The sequence below is a fragment of the Neovison vison genome, chromosome 2 (genome assembly GCF_020171115.1).
Source record: "Neovison vison isolate M4711 chromosome 2, ASM_NN_V1, whole genome shotgun sequence".
Taxonomy (NCBI): domain Eukaryota; kingdom Metazoa; phylum Chordata; class Mammalia; order Carnivora; family Mustelidae; genus Neogale; species Neogale vison.
In genome coordinates this window covers 216,629,663-216,650,449 of record NC_058092.1, presented here as the reverse complement: position 1 = coordinate 216,650,449, position 20,787 = coordinate 216,629,663, and the positions used below count along the sequence as shown (strand labels likewise).

Below are 20,787 nucleotides of genomic sequence, written 5' to 3'. Positions count from 1 at the left end.
GCTCAGTGGGTTAAAGCCTCTGCCTTTGGCTCAGGTCAGAATCCCAGGGTCTTGGGATCGAGCCCCGCATTGGGCTCTCTGCTTAGGAGGGAGCCTGCTTCTTCCTCTCTCTCTCTCTGCCTGCCTTTCTGCCTACTTGTGATCTCTGTCTGCCAAATAAATAAATAAAATCTTAAAAAAAAAAAAAAGAATATCCTAAATACTGTTAGAAGCATTGGTCACTTAAGAGCCTAGCTTTTTAGATGTTGTCAGTAGCTTTCTTGAGTTGGTGGGTATAAGAACATATACTTCCACTTTACAGATGAGGAAACTAGGGACCAGATTGGAATGTTTTGGGGTTCCCCAGGAAAACCTGTGGCCTCAGCGGAGAAAGAACCATGTCTCAGGCTCCTATCAGCACAGCAGAATAAGTACTCACGTCATGATTTGGGTCTCCACTCCTGCCTCCACCAGAGCCCCGTCAACAAAGAGAGGAACTGAAGTGAAGCCATACTTGTCCCAAGAGTGGCCCTCGTCAAAACTCACCCTGGGTTAGAAACAAATACAGGGAAGAGACAGCTGAAAATCAAACCACACTCCTTTGCAACCATTTTTCAAGTTATTAAAGTCTTCTCTGCTTCTCACTTTCTGGCAGTCTAAATTATCAATAGGTACTCACCTTTAAACATCTCCCCACATTATTATGAGAGTTGATCAAAACTACATTTCCTGGCCCAGTCTGAGACAGCACCAGAGATGCAGAAATATTTCAACATATTAGAATCAAAAACAACAAAAACCAACCCAAACATGAGGGCTGAGTGGATAGTGTCACGTTTCAAGTACTCAGAATGGAACCCAAGGTTCAATTTACAGCACAATCAATTCAGTCCTTGGAGTTTCTGACACAGATAAATTGAGTAGTGCAGGGTGTACCCTAAGGGAGGGGAGGTGTGTTTCTTTCAGCTCAAACTTAAAAAAAAAAAAAATTTTCCTATTTGCTCAGAATGAAGGGTAGGATCATTTTCCCTCCCCAGTGCCACTTTCAGGAGCTTTTAGAGATGAGTGCTGAGTGTCTAAGATGAACCAGGCAATGCTGTGCTAACTTTTGTCCAATGGCAAGAAAAGGTCCAGCCCTTTGTGGTTATAACACCTGAAACTCTTTTTTTTTTTTTTTTTAATATATTTTTTTCAATTTATTTATTTTCAGAAAAACAGTACTCATTATTTTTTCACCACACCCAGTGCTCCATGCAAGCTGTAACTCTTTAAACGGAAGTGTTATCAGTGGAGGAGACTGGGGCAATTTTGAGTGCGGGCTTTTTTTCCCTTTGTTGATATTATCAAGTACCTGACCCTCCTTCTTCCCCAAGGCAGCTTTACTTGCTTCAGTCCCTGGGATCCTTCTTGGCTAAATTAAATCTTCATTCTTCCCTGACTGCATAACTCAGGTTTCTCTGAGTTCAACTGTAGGAACTCTGTAGGCTTCTACCCTTAATAATGCTGGATGATGACTTCTTAATGGACTTTAAATCCACCCATTCGAAAGTATAATCTTGGGAGTTCACTGGTCATATATGTCTGCTTTTTCGAATGACTCCTTAAAAACACCCATACATCTTTATTATAATGTTTCTTGCCTGATATTTAATAAATAAATGTCTGATTTTTCCAGTAAACTTTGAGTTGAGGTCAAAGGTCATACTATTTATTTTTGCATTCCTAGTACCTAACAGAAAAATGGGAACCTCCTTGGCACTATATAAATGTTAAATGAATAAATAAACAAAAGAAAGAATGATTTACCACACTCTTCGAATCCATCCGTTTTTTTTTTTGAAGCATGCTTTCTCTTTCTATCTTATACTTTCTCAATATTTTTTTTTAAATTTGTGGCATACCTAAGTCTATATTCACCAAAAAAAGAAAGCAGACAGTCAGACATTAAGGTTTTATGAGTTTACAAATTATCAGTGTCTGTCTTAACTTTTTTAAAGTAATTTTATTGACTTACTTTTGACATGAAAAAATTGTATGCATTTACAGTGTACAACTTAATATTTTGATATATGTAAATATTGTGAAAAGATCGCCACAATCAAGCTGGTTTGATCAAACAGGGGTGGCAGGGTAGGGGCAGGAGGGAGAAATGAAGACACGTTGGTCAAAGGGTTCAAAGTTTCTGTTATGCAAGAGGAATGAATTCCAGGTATCTAATGTACAACATGATGACAGTTAACAATACTGTCTTAACTTCTTAACTTCTTAAAGAATTTGGTCATTGCAGACTTTTTTTTTTTTTTTATAGGCTGAAGCTTACATAACCATCAAGCTGACGCAGAGAATGTTGGGCAGATCTGAATGGTTTTTCTTAAAAATGAGTTTCTTATAGTAAAAGGGAAAACAAAAGCATGACTGGGAATGGACTTTACCTTTCTTGCCATGGACCTGCTTGGTTCCTAAAATAATTATAGTTTTGTTTTTTGGTTTTTTTTTAGTATGCTGTGGCCACTAAATAGTTAACTACGAGAGAAGCCTAGGAGACAAGAAATCATTTGTTTAGTTTTCTGTGTGGGTCACTTAGGATAAACTAGTTACTGTATTGATAGGAAGAAGCCAAAGTGAGTTGACGGCCTCTGTCCTTTCTTCTCAGAGTAATAGCAGTGGGTACTAGGAGCATCCCAGGGCAGGAGAAGCCTTCATGCCACTGCCATTGAGAATGAGACAGAAGATAGTCATTGTTACTTTGTACAATGAAAAGACAAAATACCACAGAGTAGACAAGGAGCGACCATCACAGTCTTCTAGCTCTGAGATGGAGGTGCCAAGGAACAGCCAAGGCCAAGTTAGAAAGAAAAGGTGGAAGATAAGGTCTGTTGTATGAACTGAATTCATATGGAAGGAGAAGCAGCACAGGTTAGATAGAAGAATGAGATGAGAAGAAAAACTAAGAAATGCCAAAACCCAGGTGGGAAAGCTAGCATACACAGTAACTGAAGCCCAATGTCTATTATAACCCATGCTTAGAGGCATAAGCAAGGGGACAGCCCTACAGAGCCAGGACAAGAATGGATCCCATGGTTTTCACTCACGGTCAACCAACCACTTGGAAGCTCAGGACTGTGCCATGCAGGTGATTTTATGAGATCAGTAATTTCTAACTCTTGAATATTTGAGTTGAGGTAATTATTAAAAACAAAACAAATAAAACTCTCTAAACAAACTCCACAAAATATGACATGAGAAAATTTAATCTCTTAGGTATCAGAAATTTGGGTCTGCATGGCCTGCCATTTGTGAGAGCTAGTCTTCTCTGATTGCTAGAAGTTTTCTTTAATGCTCTGAAGTAACTATAGTGAATGGTATCCCCAAGGGATGCACCTTCTTTCCCCCATCTCAGTGTAGTAGCTCCTTGAGGGCAGAGACAAAGGAATTGGGAATTCTTTATTAAGTCCATAGGTGAAGGTGAAATTGGTTTGCCACTACTCAGAGAGACAGATGTAAAGTTCCAATGGATCTCTGAATAGTGGCAAGACAAGACTATAAAATCAAAATAAAATAAGTTTCCTTTGTCAAATATTTGTTGATGCCTATGTGCCTGGTCTGGCAGTGGCCTCTGTTCAAAGGATCTAGTGGTGAACAGGAAAGGGCAGGCTCTAGCTCAAGTGGAACTTATATTCTAACTTGAGGAGACAAATAACATTCAGACAAATGGATTAAAAAATATGAGTTGTGGGAAGGCTGGGTGGCTCAGTTGGTTAAGCATCGGCCTTCGGCTCAGGTCATGATCCTAGGGCCTGGGATTGAGTCCCACATTGGGCTCTTTGCTCAGCTGGGAGTCTAATTCTCTCTCCTTGCCGCTCACCCTGCTTTGTGCTCTCTCTCTCTCTGAAAAATAAACAAAATCTTAAAAAAGAAGAAAACGAAAAGAAGGGCCATCTGTACCCCAATGTTTATAGCAGCAATGGCCACGGTCGCCAAACTATGGAAAGAACCAAGATGCCCTTCAACGGACAAATGGATAAGGAAAATGTGGTCCATATACATGATGGAGTATTATGCCTCCATCAGAAAGGATGAATACCCAACTTTTGTAGCAACATGGACGGGACTCGAAGAGATTATGCTGAGTGAAATAAGTCAAGCAGATAGAGTCAATTATCATATGGTTTCACTTATTTGTGGAGCATAACAAATAGCATGGAGGACATGGGGAGTTAGAGAGGAGAAGGGAGTTGGGGGAAATTGGAAGGGGAGGTGAATCATGAGAGATTATGGACTCTGAAAAACAATCTGAGGGTTTTGAAGGGGTGGGGGGGTGGGAGGTTGGGGTACCAGGTGGTGGGTATTAGAGAGGGCACGGATTGCATGGAGCACTGGGTGTGGTGAAAAAATAATGAATACTATTATGCTGAAAATAAATAAATTAATTAAAAAAAACAAAAAAAAGAAGAAAATACTTATTTAAAAATATGAGAAATAGAAAATATGAGCTATAAATACACATCATGAGACAATTAAAACAGAGTGATGTGATAGTGATAGAGAGTGACTACTTTGTATTGAAAATTCAAGAGAGTCGTCTTTTAAGAGGTGACATTTAAACTGAGATCATGGGGTACCTGGGTAGCTTAGTCAGTTAAGCATCTGCCTTTGGCTCAGGTCATGATCCCAGGATCCTTCAACTGAGTCCCACATCAGGCTCCCTGCTCAGCAGGGAGTCTGCTTCTCCTTTCCCTCTGCTGCTCCCCTACTTCTGCTCTCTCACTCACATGCTCTCTCTCAAATAAATAAAAGATTCTAATAAATAAATAAATAAACTGAGATCTGAAGGATAATAAGGAACAGACTATGCAAAGACCCAGGTGAGAGCCATTCCAGAGGGAAGATGGAAAGGATGAAAGGAAGCTGCTGTGTGGGAAGGGCAGAAAGACGGTCAGTGGCTGTAGATCAGTGGGAAAGTAGATTAGTAGAAAGAAATGGAGTTCAAAAATTAGGCTGGGCAGAATATGAGGGACCTTATTTCCAGCTGAAATGAAAGAGGTATGTTTTGATTTAAACTTTAAAACACAATTTTCATTTCTTTATGGGGAATAGATTCTCAAGAGTCAAAGTGAATACAAGGAGATGAACTGGGGGAGAGTAACAATTGTAAGAGACCACGTGAGAAAGGGGTCTGGGTAAAGGTTACAGGAGTCTAAAAAGAAAGAGATGGAAAGGATATTTTTATAAGTGAAGTCAATAGGATTTGGTAATAAAATGTACACAGGTTTTGTTTGAGCAAAAGTAAGAAATCATGGACAACATAGATTTTCATGATTAGGCAGTTGAGATGGAGAAATGGGAAGAACAGGAGAAGCAAAGCTTTTTGCTTGTTTTTATTGGTCCACTTTAAGGTTTAGATGCTTTTTGGACTTCCATGTTGTGACACACTGTCAAGGAGAACTTTAGATGGAGGGATCCAAATTTCTGGGAAGTAATCAAAGTTGGGAATAAAGATATCGAAGTTGCTTATAAGGTAGGATCAACTTAAAGCAGGATGTTTAACTAGAAAGAAAAAAAAGCCCCACACCCAGAGAAGAGAAATGAGTAACTAATGGTAAGTTCAAGCTGAAAACAACTGGGGTCACTGTCAATCATTAAGTTATTTTTCTAAAAATGACACTATTGTGAGAGGTAATCAGGCCACTGTAAATCTAGTATGTGTTCACAGATAGATAACATGCATAATAGAAGAAATTATCCTTCTACTAAACCCTAAATACTACGTTTAGTTACAATCATTGTAGAGAAACTGACAAACAATGTGATTAAAGGTAAAAAACAGGTTGTTCTAGAAATGGGATATATGAATTGAAGAGAGCTTAGGGAAAGGAAGAACAGAGCTGAATTAATTACCATTGCCTTTTAATTCTCTTTAGTAAGAAAAATGTAGTTAAAAATATAAAAAAAATATTTTTTAACAACTGAAAAGGGGAAATGTCTGTGAAAGAAATCAGTCATTAGATGCATAAAGATATTAATGAAAAATACAGATAAAATAAAGGAGAAAATATTTCCATTCTCACAACTGTTCTAAAAAGAACAAATCTTTGTGCACAAGAATTTAAGCTTCCAAGTTTTTTGTCTTGTTCACTTTTACAACTCAGCCCTTAAGCTGATGCTGGATAGATAATTTATGCTCAGTGTGTTAGGAATGAATGCATAAATGCATAAAACCGGTCTTGAGTTGCATATCTGATCATTTTCTAAAACTCAGAAGATTAGACAAAGAGATCTCTTGAGGTCCCTTCCAGCTCTAAAAATCATGTGGAATGCTGGATCAGACTTACTCAGCATAGCTCTGGGTAGCAGAACAGATACTAATGGACATTAATTATAAGTAGATTCACTATTGCTTAGCATAAAAACAATCTTTCTAACAGCTCCAGCCATTATATGAGATGGGAACTCTGTCTTGGGTATATGCGAGTTGTTCAGCCCTGCGCCATTGTAGTGAAGGAGGGTGATCCTCTGGGTGTCACGGAAGTATCTGCTATGCTAGGTGTGAAGCCAAACTACACACTCTTTAAGACCCTTTCTTATTCCAGCATCTATGACTTTATGACATTGACATCAAATCCACTAAAAGGAACAGAATCTTCCAAGAATAACCAAGTCCTCTCAGAAGTCTCTAGCACAGAAATAGAGTTATAGTGGTCACGGGGAATCAGTATTCCTCCCTTTGGTTAGTTGCATCACTTGGTCTTATTTGTTCAGAGACCTGGAAGTTCTTTTTAGAGACCTGGAAGTTCTTCACCACAGCACATGCATTTTCCCTTTTCAGAGGCATGTATTGGTTATGACTACTGTTTACATGAGAATGTGCCTTTGGACAAGACACCAATTCTCACCACCAGTTATAGAAAACCAAAGGAACACAAAGGGCCAGGTGATATTTCATTTCCTGTTTCCAAGAACATCTTATTGAAAGGAGACACTGACAGCTTGTCAAGGCTAAGTAAGTGGTAGGACCCCTGTCTAACTGCCAATTAGTAGCTCTGTCTATTGTGAGTCTTCATTAGAGCACTGCATTCCATAGGGTTCCATTATTCATTTCACCCTAATGCATTCATGGTCTAAAGATAACACTGGATGGAGGCTTACCTGAAACAGCACTTAGGCTCTAATCTCTATGCATCCAAATGTACACGGTCACAAATAGATGGGCTCATTTGTATGCTGTTTTGTCTTCATGTGTATCTAGCTACCTATCATTTCAATTTATGGGAAACAGCATGCCTTATTAGTCTAGCTAACATTTCCTCAGCTTTTCAATTATGACTCCTCTTTGCTCTGAAAGGCAATGTAGCTATTATTTAAATTCGAGAACCACTATACCCTTGTGTAAGAGTGGGTAGGCTGGTGTGGGTTTTTTTTCTATGCAAATATAAATATACATCTGTGTTAAATATAATGTCAGTTTGAGGCCTACCCAGAAAATAACAATGAAGTGATAACTTTTCTCTCACTTACAATGAGCTATTTGTTTACGCTGAAGGTTGTGACTTAATTAGAAGTCACTGGTGATGAAGAAACTGCTTGAGTTTCACAAGCTTGCAATTTATATGCATGAGACAAAAATCAGTCCCGAATCTCATAAGGAACACTGGTGATAATGGTATGGTCAAGTCCTTCCAAAACACTTACTTAGCCTTTGAAAGAGAAGTGCAAAGGAGAATTTTTGAATGGGTTATTTGTGTTCCAACACACAGCTTTGAGAGCTGGCTTTAACCATTGCAGAGATTATTTCAGAGAATGGCATTCACAGGTAGGCAAGTAAGCAGAAATCATGGGTGGTGGTTAAGTTCAAGGGAACATTTGTAGCATTTATGACAAATGGCAGAGTCGACATCCGTTAAATGGAGAAAATTCTATCTCAAAAGCTTAGCGTGAAAAATCAAGTTTAATACTTTGTAAGTTGGAGTAGGCAAACACAGGGAGGGAGGTGTTAACATTATCGTAAGAGGAAGTTGAATGGGAATGTAGCTATTTTTTCTGAGCTTTATCAACATCTTCTACCAACAAAAAAGATTTCATGGAGCAAGGCTTTGTACTCCTGACTTAGAGAGGCACGATTTTATCCTACTTAGATATCCCTGAGAGAATATTAAACAATTCTCCCAGCTTGGATGGTTACCCTCCAGAAATTCCCAGACAAATGTTCCTTTTAGAAGTGATCAGGTCTTGGGTGAGAAACTACTACAGAACAGACTGAATGGTCAGGTGTAAGGATGGAAGATGAACCAAAACCAAAACTCTCTAGTCCCTCTGTTCCATGCCAGATATACTTGCTTTTCCTATCCCCAGAAGGAAATAACACTACCAAATTCCTCTTTTCCTTAGAACAAGGAAACGTTTGTGCAAAAGACTCTAGAAATCAATCACTAAGTAAGTAGTTTCCTACCATAATGAGGGAGAAAGAGCAGGAGGGTGATGGTCAAGTGTGAGATGGGGTTGCCACACCCTTCTCTTGAGACCTAAGTGGAAGAATTCTGCTCAGCTATATCTGTCCTCAGGGCATTTACCAATTTTCTTATTGAGACATCAGTGGAAGTTCTTAGAATGTCATGATAAGGGCTAAAAAATGTTGCCTTTCTTGGTTAAAAAACAAACAACTGAACTTGTTTTAAGAGTCAAGTAATCCTGTCTGAGAGTACAAGTGCTATTCAGTCCTCAATAGAGAAGCTCTTCCCTCCATAAGAAGGCAGGTCTTTGCAGAAGAAGGAATTACCTACAGGCTCAACCTGGCATTTAAGTTCTTCTGAGTCCTACGCACCCTAATTTACTCCCACCTTCGATTCCAATCAACTATATTCTCTGAACACTCCCTACTTTTCCTGAATCCCAGGTTTTGGTCACAGTTTCTCTTCCCTTGGCTTGCCTTTCATCAGCCCTCTGACTCCTGGCAGCCTTTTTCAAGAACTAACTCTCATGTCAGCAGCTACCTGAAGACCCCCTTACACACTAGGCAGGACTCCATCCTCTGCTAAGATCCCAGCAATACATATGGCCAGCATACTTTAGCAGGCATTGCTTGGATTTCTGGTGATATGTGAACTACCTAAGCTCCTTATCTTAACTATGACCTCCCAGAGAGCTGGGGCCATGTGATAAGCCTCTGAGTACTCATTAAAGTATCTGGAAAAGTCATTTAAAACAGAAGAACATCTGTAACAGAGATCCAACTTAGTGCTGCCAGGTACTAGCTGTGTATCCTTGAGCAAAGAATTTATTATGTCTGCATTTCAATGCCATTATAAATATGTGATTAAAAAGAGTACCCACACACATAAGGTTGTTGGATTGTTAAAGAACTGAGATAATTCATGTAAAGGGTTTAGAATAGTGCCTAGAATATAATTCCTCAAAAACTCCTGACTATCATTAGTATTAAGTAATTACACACTTCTGATTCTACCCAAAAAGTATATAATCAGTAGTAAAAGGATGGTAAAGAATAACAGTGAGAAAGAATAACAGTGAGAACTTGTATATGCTTATTCTTGAGTTGATAGAGCACTTTTCCTTCCAGTGGCTCCATGTACTTTTTAAAAAAATTTAACCTCATTATCTCTCTGAAGATAGAGTGATAGATAAAAACCACTGGGATTTATGTTAGCTTGAGCTCTAAGAAACTGATATATTTAACCATTTTTGACCAACAAAAATGGCAAGATGATGTGGTTTAACTTAATATCTGAGAGGAACCCTCTTGAGTCCTTGCCAAGGTGACTGAAGCTTGAATTTGGCACCTAGAAGTCCTATGGCTTTTCCTGATTACAGTCTGATGCTTCCCAGTAAACCTCTGACTTTAAAAGTGTTAGTCTCCCAAAATCAAGGATCTGGGAGTTAAGCCAGAGTCCATCCTCCAGCTCATGGCTCATCCCAACAACTGCACTCTAGCTGGCATACCCTTACTGTCAAATATTCACTCTCAAATATTTACTTTGCTGCATTGGAAGCCTGAAAAATTCTTCCCCTTCAGCATATAAACACTTATTGTACTCATTCATTCCCTGCCAAAAGCCAAAAAAAAAAAAAAAAAAAACCCAACAGAATCATCATCATCAACATCATCATCATCATATCATCATCAACATCATCATCATCATATCATCATCAACATCATCATCATCACATATTCTCACAGATCTTTCTCACCATCACCATCAAAATATATTCTCATAGATCTATGTCCTCACTGGAGGGTCTTACATATACACACTCAACCTCATTCCATAATCAATTTTATTGAAAGTTATCTACAGTGTTCCCACTTCACTCCATTGCTTATCATTCATTCATTCATCATTCATAAATTTATTGTAATCTATCTTTCAATCCCACTTCTCTTTTGAATCTACTCTGACACAGATCACAAATGACCTCCTTTACTCCTCTATATTGCTTAATCCTATATTGTTTTTCATTCCATAACTAACTAATAACTAATTTCATCTGATTATAGAATTATAGAATTTGGTGCTATTGATCATCCCTTTCTTCAGCAACCATGAAAATATTTCTCCTGTGTTTTTATTGTTTTGTCTACTTCTTCTTGGTCTGTTCCATAATTTATTTTCTGTCCTCTGTGCTGATACTCAACAGTGCCCCACTGATTTCTCCTTGTTGTACCCACTCTTCTGAGGCATTGAACCCACTGCCATGGCTTTACCTACCATCTAATGGCTAATGACTCCAAATCTGGAGTGTCAGCCCAGACCTCTGTCCTGCCATTCAGATGAATATACCTGAGAAATTATCATCTCTGCTTGAACATTCACAGACATTGCAAACACAACTTACCTAGAACTGAATTTTGTGTCTGCTATATGAACCTAACATTCTTCTTGCAGCAATTTTCATTTCCTGTATTTTGGATTCCTAATTTAGGCTGTTTGAACTCACAGGTTATTCCTGGTCTTTTCTGCTTATATGAGTCCCCATTCCTACTGCCCTGCTCTAATCATTATACTTCCCATCTAAATTATCTGCTGGCCTATCATTGCTACCTAAGAGTTAGATGATGGAATATATATTAAATGGAAGGATGGATGAATAAATGAAAGAGGAAATGGGTAGATGGGTATAAAGTCATGCAGAAAAACTTTTTCCAACACTTTCCACTAAAAAATTGCTCATTAATAGGGTAGGGAGCTGTCCTTACCACAAATGTCTGACTGGTAGAGGTGTGTGTTTCATGGCCACGAGGGCGCCACCCCAGTCTAGGAACCAGACATTGTACTCTTCATCAAAGATCTGGAACAACAACAACAACAACAACAATCATAGCAACACCTTACATTTGCATAGTGCTTGACAGTTTACAAAATCTTTCACATTGTTTCATCTAGGTTCTGAGCTTTTCAACAACCCTATCAGGTAGTTTGGCAAGTACTATCATCCCCACTTAATAGATGAAGACATGGGCTTTGGAGAGAACAAATAATTCTCCCAAGTCCACTCAAATGGCATTTCCAGGGCTCCCTCCACTAGTACTATGAACCAATATGCTACAAAGAGTTGAGATAACAAAATGTGCAGCTAGATAACACAAAAGAAAATATGACTTCAAAAATGTTTCCCCATCTTTGCATCCAAGTAAGTTACTACTCAGCTCTTTCTTCTTTCGCATCTAAGCAGATTTTTGCTAATTTATAATTGGTCTGTGTCTTACAGTGCTGTTCATAAACTGTCTAGGAATGTAAAGATAATTTCTGTAGACACTAATGTATACATTACGACCAATTTCTTACACTGGGCCACCACCTCCTAGGTTTCCATGCAAGGTGGATGAAGGCCTAAGTTTGACCCTTGAGGATCTTTACTCTGAAGGTACATTTCAACACAGTGCTTCAAGGGACCTAGAGTTATTCACTCTTGATTCATTTCTTTGTCCTTTACTTATTCATCCATCCACTCATTCATTCACACATTCAGAGATCCATCCATCCATCTACCCAGAGGCATTTCCTAAGCACCTACTATGATGCTAGGCTCTGAGCAATGAGAACTCCAAATGTAACCCCACATGTATCAATGCTTCTGTTATATACAACTATCATATCTCCAACCTGAAACAGGAAAAAACAATTCTGTAGCAGAAAACCAACCCTTCTTTAGATTTCTGGAGGAAACTGGAATTGGACAATTCCTCTGGCTCTTAACCACTACGGGTGTTTCCTACAGCCTGGATGGAGAGGTTGGGATGGTGGGTTAAGTGAACCATAGTAGAAAAGGTAAGCAGGTCTATTTAAAAGAGAGATTAGGAGGAACGGGGTCCCCTGTACATATGCCCCCAGGAACACCACAGAGAAAAAGCAAATGGATTCTCAGGCCTAACCTCTCAACTGGTTTCCTTTCTCACATTTGCCTTTTAAGGAAATAAAAATGTCCACATTAATGGTAGTCTTAATGCAAAAAGGACCTCAAGGTGATTCATTTATATATCAAATAGAAACAGGGACTCTGAACCTATAATGCCAGCATTTTCTCTCCAAAGCTCAAATGTGGGCTCTGTGATAAGACACATAATGGAGATGCTAGATTGAAGTCTGTGGATGAGGAGTCTCAGAGTCTCAGCATGGGGAAGACAGGGACACCATTCACTTTTCACTTTCCTCTCAATCACTCTGGCCACTGCTAACAATTGCCCTGTGCAAAACTGGAGTGGAAACTGGAATCCCTAGCTAACTGGAAAAAGAAAACCAAAGTAGTGCCACCACAAGGAAGGAATGTTGCAATGGCCACTCAGCCAGGTGAGCTATTTCTTGAGTTGGAGAGACAATGGTTTGTTGTTGGGAGTTTCTGTACCAGAAGAGTTGATGTTCCAGTTTCCATCCTCATTAGACACTTAAGAGATTATCTTACATTCTGAAGATATGTTCTGAATGATGTGTCTGCTCCTCATCTACCTAATTATGGCCCGTGGGTAGGAACCTTAAGTATTTTTTGTTGTATGCCGTATAGTACTTAAAATAGCTGGTTGCATCTGGTGGGCTTGGTAAATTTTTCTTCTGATAGTGGCAGTGGTGACAGTGGTAGCAATGGGGGTGATGATGGTGATGGTGATGACAGCTTCACTGAGATCCAAAATTGGAACTTGTCCAACTAGATAGTAGACGGTGGTCGCACCTGCATCAAGATGTTCAGTGCTCCTCCTTCATCTCCCTCAGGTGAAAACCTTCCCACCTTTCAGACTTAGTGAAAAGTCAACTCTTCTTGTGAAGTCTTTCCCAGTTTCCTCAAGTAGAATCAATTCCTCCCTTTTCCCTGCAGGCTAAAAATGCCACTAAAATATCAGGAGCACCTGGGTGGCTTAGTCAGTTAAGCATCCAGCTCTTGATTCAGTCTCAGATCATGATCTCAGGGTCATGAAATCAAGCCCCACATAAGACTCTCTTAAAATTCTTAAGATTCTCTCTCTCTGTCGCTGCCTATCCCCCCTGCTCATGGGCACTCTCTCTCTTAAAAAAAAAAAAAAAAAAATCATTCTAAACTATAGTTAGTTATTTATGAAGCTGTTTTCTCTACTTAATTTTGTACTCCTTGAAGAAAGGGACTCCAAAATATTCAACTGCCTCCTCAGGTCTGTACTTGACACCTAGCTGACATTGTATAAATCTGTGTTGTTTAATACAGTGGCCACGTGAGACTATTTAAATTTAAATTGATTAAAATAAAATAAAAAATTCAGTTCCTCTGTCACACTAGCCACATTTCAAATGTTCAAAAGCCACATGGGATGGCACAGACACAGAACATTTCCATCCTTGCAGGAAGTTCTATTGGACAGTGTGCTACAAATGTTTGTAAAATTGAATTAATTTTTCATGTAGATATGTATCTGTTAATCTGTTTCATACTTCCTTTAGGTTGGGCCTACATAATACTTAGCCCACCAGAGACTTCCACAGCTTTGTGTTTTTAATATTCCAACTTGCTCATCTTGTAGATAAAGAAACAGATCCAGCAAGGTAAAGGGACCCATCTACCCAGATCCATAGCACATTAAGAATAGGAACCATTTCATCAGTTGTATCCCCAGAAACCAGCAGAGTACTTAGCATTCAATGGCTGTCCCACACTTACACTGAATGAAAGAATGGAAAAAAATGAAAAAATTCCAGTTCTTCCTGTTCCTTGCCCAATGCTTTCATTTTACCCCACCGCCCATCTGTCAGCAAAAATGGACCAAACTGAACAGCTTCTTCCATGTTTTTTTGCAACCACAGTCATACTGAGCCTGAGAATTTACAGGAAAAGAGATGTTGGCAGAACTTGCCCTACATGCCTCATCCCTGCCCCAGTTCTCCCAGTTACCTGTCTCCATGTGTTGCCCCCATCAGAAGAGATGAACACACCAATATCAGTATATGAGAGCTCCGGGCCAATGTTGCCTGAAACATAAGCAGATTGTTTGTAATCGCTGATTTGGGACTTGGGGGGAAGGCGGCAGAGAGTTAAGGTTTTCCAAGTTATGTTTAAGGTTGATGTGGGGCTGCGTGGCTGGCGCAGTCAGAAAAGATGTGACTCTTGATCTTGGGGTCATGAGTTTGAGCTCCCCGTTGGGTGTAGAAACTACTAAAAACAATGATTAATTAATTGTTAAGAATTCCTTTAAAATAAATAAAAATAAAGTTGATGTGTGTAGTGCTTTTTTGGTGCCATATCAAGAACCCAGCAAGAAGAAAAAAACAATATGGAAACCAAAGTAAATAATACAAGAGGAATGCATTTTTAAATGGTTAAGACTCAAAGACTAGATTATCAATGAGCTTGGATCTCTTGAACAATTCATGCTGTTACCAACAGTCTCTTAAAATTGATCATGATAGGCGTTCCCTGAAGGTGGCAAAGAGTGGAACAGTAAACATGCATGGAGAAGGTGGACCTAAGGTCACCTTCCTCCTCATGTATAACTGTAACCTAAAGAAAACTGGTGTGTGTGTCTGTGTGTGTGCCTGCGTGTGGGTCCATGCGTATACATGTGAGTTGTATTGAACTTAAGCATGTCCACTTGTCCCTTGAGTACCAGGCAGTTATATGACCCAATATTATAGACTATGTAAGCAAGTTTACAGAGTGCCCAGAATAAAATGAAAATATTCAGCAGATCACCGCCATCAAGGATGACAGGAGAAGGTGGCACCTGGTTTGTGCCAATCTAAATGCCTCCATCGTGTCACCCCTTCATTCTATCTTTCCCATTCTTTTTCTTCCCCTTGCACAAAATTACCTTATGATTACGTTCATTAAAAAAAGTTAGTGATCAAGATTTTCTAGTCTACCTACATTGCCCAAGGATACCCCATGGGCACTCCCCCACCTCAGAGCCCAGAACAGTGCCCCAAATGTAGTAGTCATTTGCTCAATAAATAATTGTGGAATGGATGAATGAATCAACAAATGATTACATCATGTTCTGATGTTGATGAGCATTCGGGGAGGTATCAAGAACAAGGAAAGTACCCTAAAGATGTAAGAATTTATCATTTTGGTTGATATTTTTTTTCTTTAAAAATAGCAGGAAGGGAATGTTAGCTCCCACACATCTGTAGCCTAAATAAGAGCACAATAAAAATGCAATAATGAAAATGTTAATTGAGCTCCTGACATTTAATGCTTCAAAATGAGAAATTAAAGCCAGGCTACAGCTTGTCAAGCTCCCATCAGCACCAGGGCGCACACAGCTAGCCAACTTGTTTTGACACTCAGGCTTCCAAAAATAACCCCAGGGCTCACAGCTCAGGCAGTAGGTACGGGAGGAGCCGGGAGAGGCACAGTGAGCAGCTCTGTGGAGATCTGCCTGGAATCTGGAATTCAACTCTCCAGAACAGTTTCTGGAAGGCACAGATGAAAAAAGAAAAGAGGGATGGGGCAGAGAATGTCAACTCCCATCGTTTGGTGATGGCTGCCTGTTAAGAAGGATTCTGAAGCCAGATTTGGTTTCCAAAGAACAGAGCATGGTGATCAATCAGTAATGTCTACCGACACGGTAGAGAGTGAGAGACGGAGGCAGGGGCAGAGTCACTCTTGAGCTGGAATCTGCTGTCCTCATCATGGCTTCTTAGGGCCTGTCTCATTACCCTGTAACCTCTGCAGAAGCTGGTTCGGTCAACTCCCTAAGCCCCCTTCAAAGTTCCACCAGACTGATTTTGGAGGTTTTGTGGTAATGAGAATCTAAGGCTTACAGTGAAGTCTGTTTTTGGAAATATCTTCTGTCAGTTGAAAGGAGCCGTGAAAGAAATGCTGCTGACCACAGAAACCAGAACGTTCGTTCCCAGAGGGAGGAACAGAAAAGATGTTATGCAGGACGCTTGGCTCTTAGAACGTGGGCCGTCCTTAAGTGGCCCCATGGGGAATCTTGGATAGGAATAATTTGGTTTCTGGTGTCAGAGAAGGAAAATTTGAAACCAGGAGGCTCCCTGAAGCAGTCTCTGGTCAGGTTGGAAGAAGAGGTAGCTGTTCCCCACTTACATGGTGCAATGAGAGAGAGGAAGGAGACACACAGGGAGGAACACAGAGTTTCTCTCACCAGTGGCTTAGCTGGTAAATCCTGGAGGTTCCACTATCCTTTTTGGCAACTTTAAACAACTTGTAAAATCTCCCATTTCCTCTCAGGGCTATCCTTCCTGCTCCTTAGTTAAACACATGGGGGGCGGGGCAAGAATAAAAGCATAAAGAGAGGGAGAGAATTCTGGAGTCCTCTAGAGTAAGAGATGTTTCTCTCACCAGCCCAGACACCCATTCAGGGGATTAAGGGCTTGGGGAAAGAGGAAGCAGACAGTGCACAATGCCCTGGAGGGAGGAATGTGCCTCCGAGGAGCTTCAGTTTCTGGGAAGCCCGTTAGGGAGCCAGGGGTAGCGTGGAGGCAGGCACATGAAGGGGCTCAGGACCAGGGCTGGCGGGACAGAAGAGAACTGGAGTCCGAGTGAGGACTGCTGTGGGCCCAACACCACTTCCTCTTCATCCGCCAGTTCCTCATCTATAGACTGAGAAGAGTCATCACCTAGAGCTCACGTAGAGCTGTTGTGTAGTTGAGGCACAGAGAAAGCCTTGCACGCGGTAAGGCACTGTGAAAATGGGGGGTCTTGATGCCTAGCTTCAAAGCACAGTGGTAAGAATATTTAGAACCCTTGTGCACCTGTTGGCTAAAAGCGACTGTCCGACTCTCCGGACCAGAATTCCATCTGCCTTCTGAGACGGCCTCAACAGAAGTTAGAGATGAATCCTGGCCTCCACGCAGCTCCCCTGAGATCACGCAGCTCCCCTGAGATCACGCCTCAGAGCGAAGGGGAAGAGGCAGTCGGTGAGCAGCGGGAGGCATGAGCAGAAGGGAGGGAGTCCAGGGTCACGGACGCCCAGAAGCAGGTGAAATGACCGGATGTGTGAGAGGGCCCTGGAGAGACAGTCTCCATGCCGGCCACTGAAGACATCCTTGCTTGACTTCATAATTACTTTCCTGCGAGCGAACCACCTCTCAGGGAGAGCTTGGTGAGCAGGGTAAGGAGAAGCCAGGCATGAGGAGGCATGTGCCAGCGATCTAGGGCTGGCTTCTCATGGGGATCGCTTCAGCTGTGTTACACCCCTCCCAACGCCCCCACGACATTTGTATGGCAAGGAGCCACACAAAGTTATGAGAGTTACAAAGCGCAGAGTAAAAGGCATTGGTAAATTCTGATATACAGTTGACCCTTGAACAACATGAATTTGAACTTTGTGGGTCCACTTGTGATTTTTTTTTTTCAGTAAATACAGTATAGTGCTTTAAATGGATTTTCCCTTTCTCATGATTTTCTTAATAACACTTTCTTTCCTCTAGTCTACTGTATTGTAAGAATATAGTATACAATACATATAACATATAAAATATGTGTTAATTGACTCTTTATATTATTGGTAAGGCTTCTGGTCAACAGCAGGTTATTAGTAAAGTTTCAGGGACTCAAATAATATACGTGGATTTTTGACTACAGGAGGGTTGGTGCCCTGAACTCCCGCATTGTTCAAGGGTCGGGTGTCCATGGACAAAAACTTTCAAAAACAAATGTTTATTTAACGTACCCATGTTTGTTCATTTATAAAGACTTAACATTTGACTAATTTAAGGGCGCATGATGGTCTCGGGTAAATCTACAGCTAATCACACCTCACTATGCTCTGAGCACTCTTCCGGATCTTGTGGACTCTCCTATCTCTGATTTTTACGAGACGACCAGCGTTAAATTTCTGTAATATTACTGATGATAAGAGCTAATGTGTACTGAGCATTCAACATGTCCCAGGCACTGTCCAAGTACCCTAAATGCAGTTCTTCATTTAACCCTTCAATTCTGTTATGTCAATACTGTCAACCACACTTCGCCACTGAAAACACTGAAGTTCAGGGTGGTTAAGTCACACAGGACAATGCCTGGCTATACAGTTGGCATACTAAATAATATTAACTTTCATTATTGATTACTCTTTTTCTTTCTTTCTTTCTTTTTTTTTTTTGGATTACTGTTCTCTATGTTGCTTCTGCTCCAAGCCAGGGTGTCCAACCCACAAGTTGGGAGGTCCGACCCAATTAAGAAGTATGGGGATCACTCCCCAAGCCAGAATAGCATCTCTCACTAACCAGGGCTGAAGCCTATCCTGAAGCCAGTGGTGTTCAATATGGGGATTCAATTCCTACGGGGTTGACAGAAGGACCTAGAATGCTCACTACAAATCTCATCCACATGGTGAGTCCCCAATGGCATTTCAAAGTTCCTGCCACTGGAGGCACAGGGAAGGAAGTCGTGTCTAAGAGAGCGGTGACTCTAGGAGCCAGAATTTAAGGTTGACGAGACAAGACAGAATGTACCATCTCAGGGAGTCAATGTGACTTTATCTGCTTTCATTAGAGAAAAGCCTAACACCAGAGCTCTGACTTCGGAGATGAGAAGCCCGCCTTGCTTTATGCCACCAACGTATTCCTGAAAGGTGCCTGGAAATCAGACGCAGGCTAATCAAAGCACATTCCCCGGGCACCTTCATTTTCATTTCAGAGTTGCTTCATCTTCATTTCTGATTGATGTTCAGTGGACAGTGGTTCCAACAATGCAACCTTAGGTTTCTTCTGCCCTTTTCCCCAGGCTCTCAGCCAAGTGGTTAATCATGTGTAAACAAACCTTTACATGCACCAGAGACCTCCTGATTAAAAACAGCTCTGGGCTGAAAGCCTTTGCAAAGAATCCTCTGTGTAAAGAGAAAACGACCCCAACTTATATTTGGTGAGCTGGCAAGTTCATATACCAAAGGTGTCTTAAAGTGAGAATTCCCTATGACAAACAAGATTTCTGATCAGTCAGTTTAGTTTGAGAAAACCTCTGGCTTCTTGTTAAATAAGCACAGGGGACAGCTCTGTGACTGTGTGCGATGCGGGTAACCTAGAAGTCACAAGTGTCTTGAGCTCTTTTCCGGGGTCACGAGACTGGCCCTGGGGTGCCATGACCCTGGGGAAAGTGCTCATCACTGTCACCAAAATGCTCAAATGAGTCCAAAGAAGTGATAAATGTATTCCAGAAGGCATCAGGGTGGAAGAAGCACAGGGAATGTCTTCCTTACCTGTAGCCACCACGAGTCCCGGGGCTGTCTCCTTGCTAGAGATTCTTCCTGAGGAATATGGATTTTCAGAGATCTGCAAGTGCAGGTGTAAGGAGCAGAAGGGCTGAAACGGAGAAGAAAACAGCTTCATTCCAGCAAACTTCTGACCCACAATCCTGCCCCACCAGAGATGAGGCTTCCAGAAAGAGCCACCCACTAAAATTTGGGCAGGAGACATTTCTGCCTGAGGCAGCGGGGATGCTCATGTCAGAAGCTCCCCCATCCCAACTGTCGGCCTCCCCTCCCTTCCTCATCTCCGCCCCATCCATCAAGGTCCAGTCCATAGTCAGCCTCATGAAGCCTCCCTGACCATTCCTTCCCACAGAATGATCCTGACCTTCCCTTGTTTCTGATCTTGACCATGACATCCAGCTCTTTAGAGCTATAGGCGGCCACTGGGAGGGATGTGGAGGGGAAGCTAAGTGAACAGTCTCCAGGCCCCCATACTATTCTTCAACCAGATTGCTTCTCTTTCTCCTTTATTACCTGATTCCTGTTTATAATATTACTTGAATTTTACCTAGAATGTTTGAAGACATTGTCTAAAACTAATAGAAATATATTTTCTTATTTATCCTTATTTGGGTGTTCTTAAAAAGGATGAGGGATTTATAGAGATGTATCCTATATAATAAATAAATACAAGAGAATGATGATATTGGGGAAAGGAGAAAATGAGGCTAAGAAAATAAGATGAAGCCACGGGTAAAGTCTAGGAAAAAAGGAAATCCCCACTGTGACCAGCTCCTGGAGGTGGGTGTGCATTTCTCTCTGATCTTCCTGGAACACCAGAAGAAAAGAGGGGGTTAGATTAAAATCTACAGGGGAAAAAAAAAAAGGAAAGGAAAGGCCCTATCTGTCCCCATATCCCTGGATTTTAACATAATGTCTACAGTATGGTAAGTTGGTAATAAAGCTTTTTAATGAAGGCAAAAGGCAACTTTTTTGCTCAGGAGAAATGTAACCATTTCTGGGGCCTTGGAAGAGTTTCTCACATAGGTCCGCTCTAAGACAGCACTGAGGGTCATGAATTTCACTGTTAATGATCTGTCTTCCCTCCACACCTTAGAGCTGCCACACCTGAGGACAGAGGAAATTATTTATTTATTATGTCCTCCAGAGTGCCTACCCCA

General features: G+C 40.9%; 1 protein-coding gene across 4 annotated transcripts in view; it reads right to left on the bottom strand.

Annotated features, from left to right (window-relative positions):
- The window catches only part of SORCS3 (sortilin related VPS10 domain containing receptor 3), a 583,502-nt gene that overhangs the window by 78,971 nt on the left and 483,744 nt on the right, over window positions 1-20,787 (bottom strand). For all 4 annotated transcript variants that reach the window (XM_044240465.1, XM_044240466.1, XM_044240467.1 and 1 more), the window contains 4 exons: window positions 19,616-19,718; window positions 14,344-14,420; window positions 11,189-11,280; window positions 419-526 (listed from right to left, as the gene is read on the bottom strand). In XM_044240465.1, coding sequence (XP_044096400.1) covers window positions 419-526; window positions 11,189-11,280; window positions 14,344-14,420; window positions 19,616-19,718 — 380 coding nt within the window. The remainder of the gene's footprint in view (window positions 1-418; window positions 527-11,188; window positions 11,281-14,343; window positions 14,421-19,615; window positions 19,719-20,787) is intronic.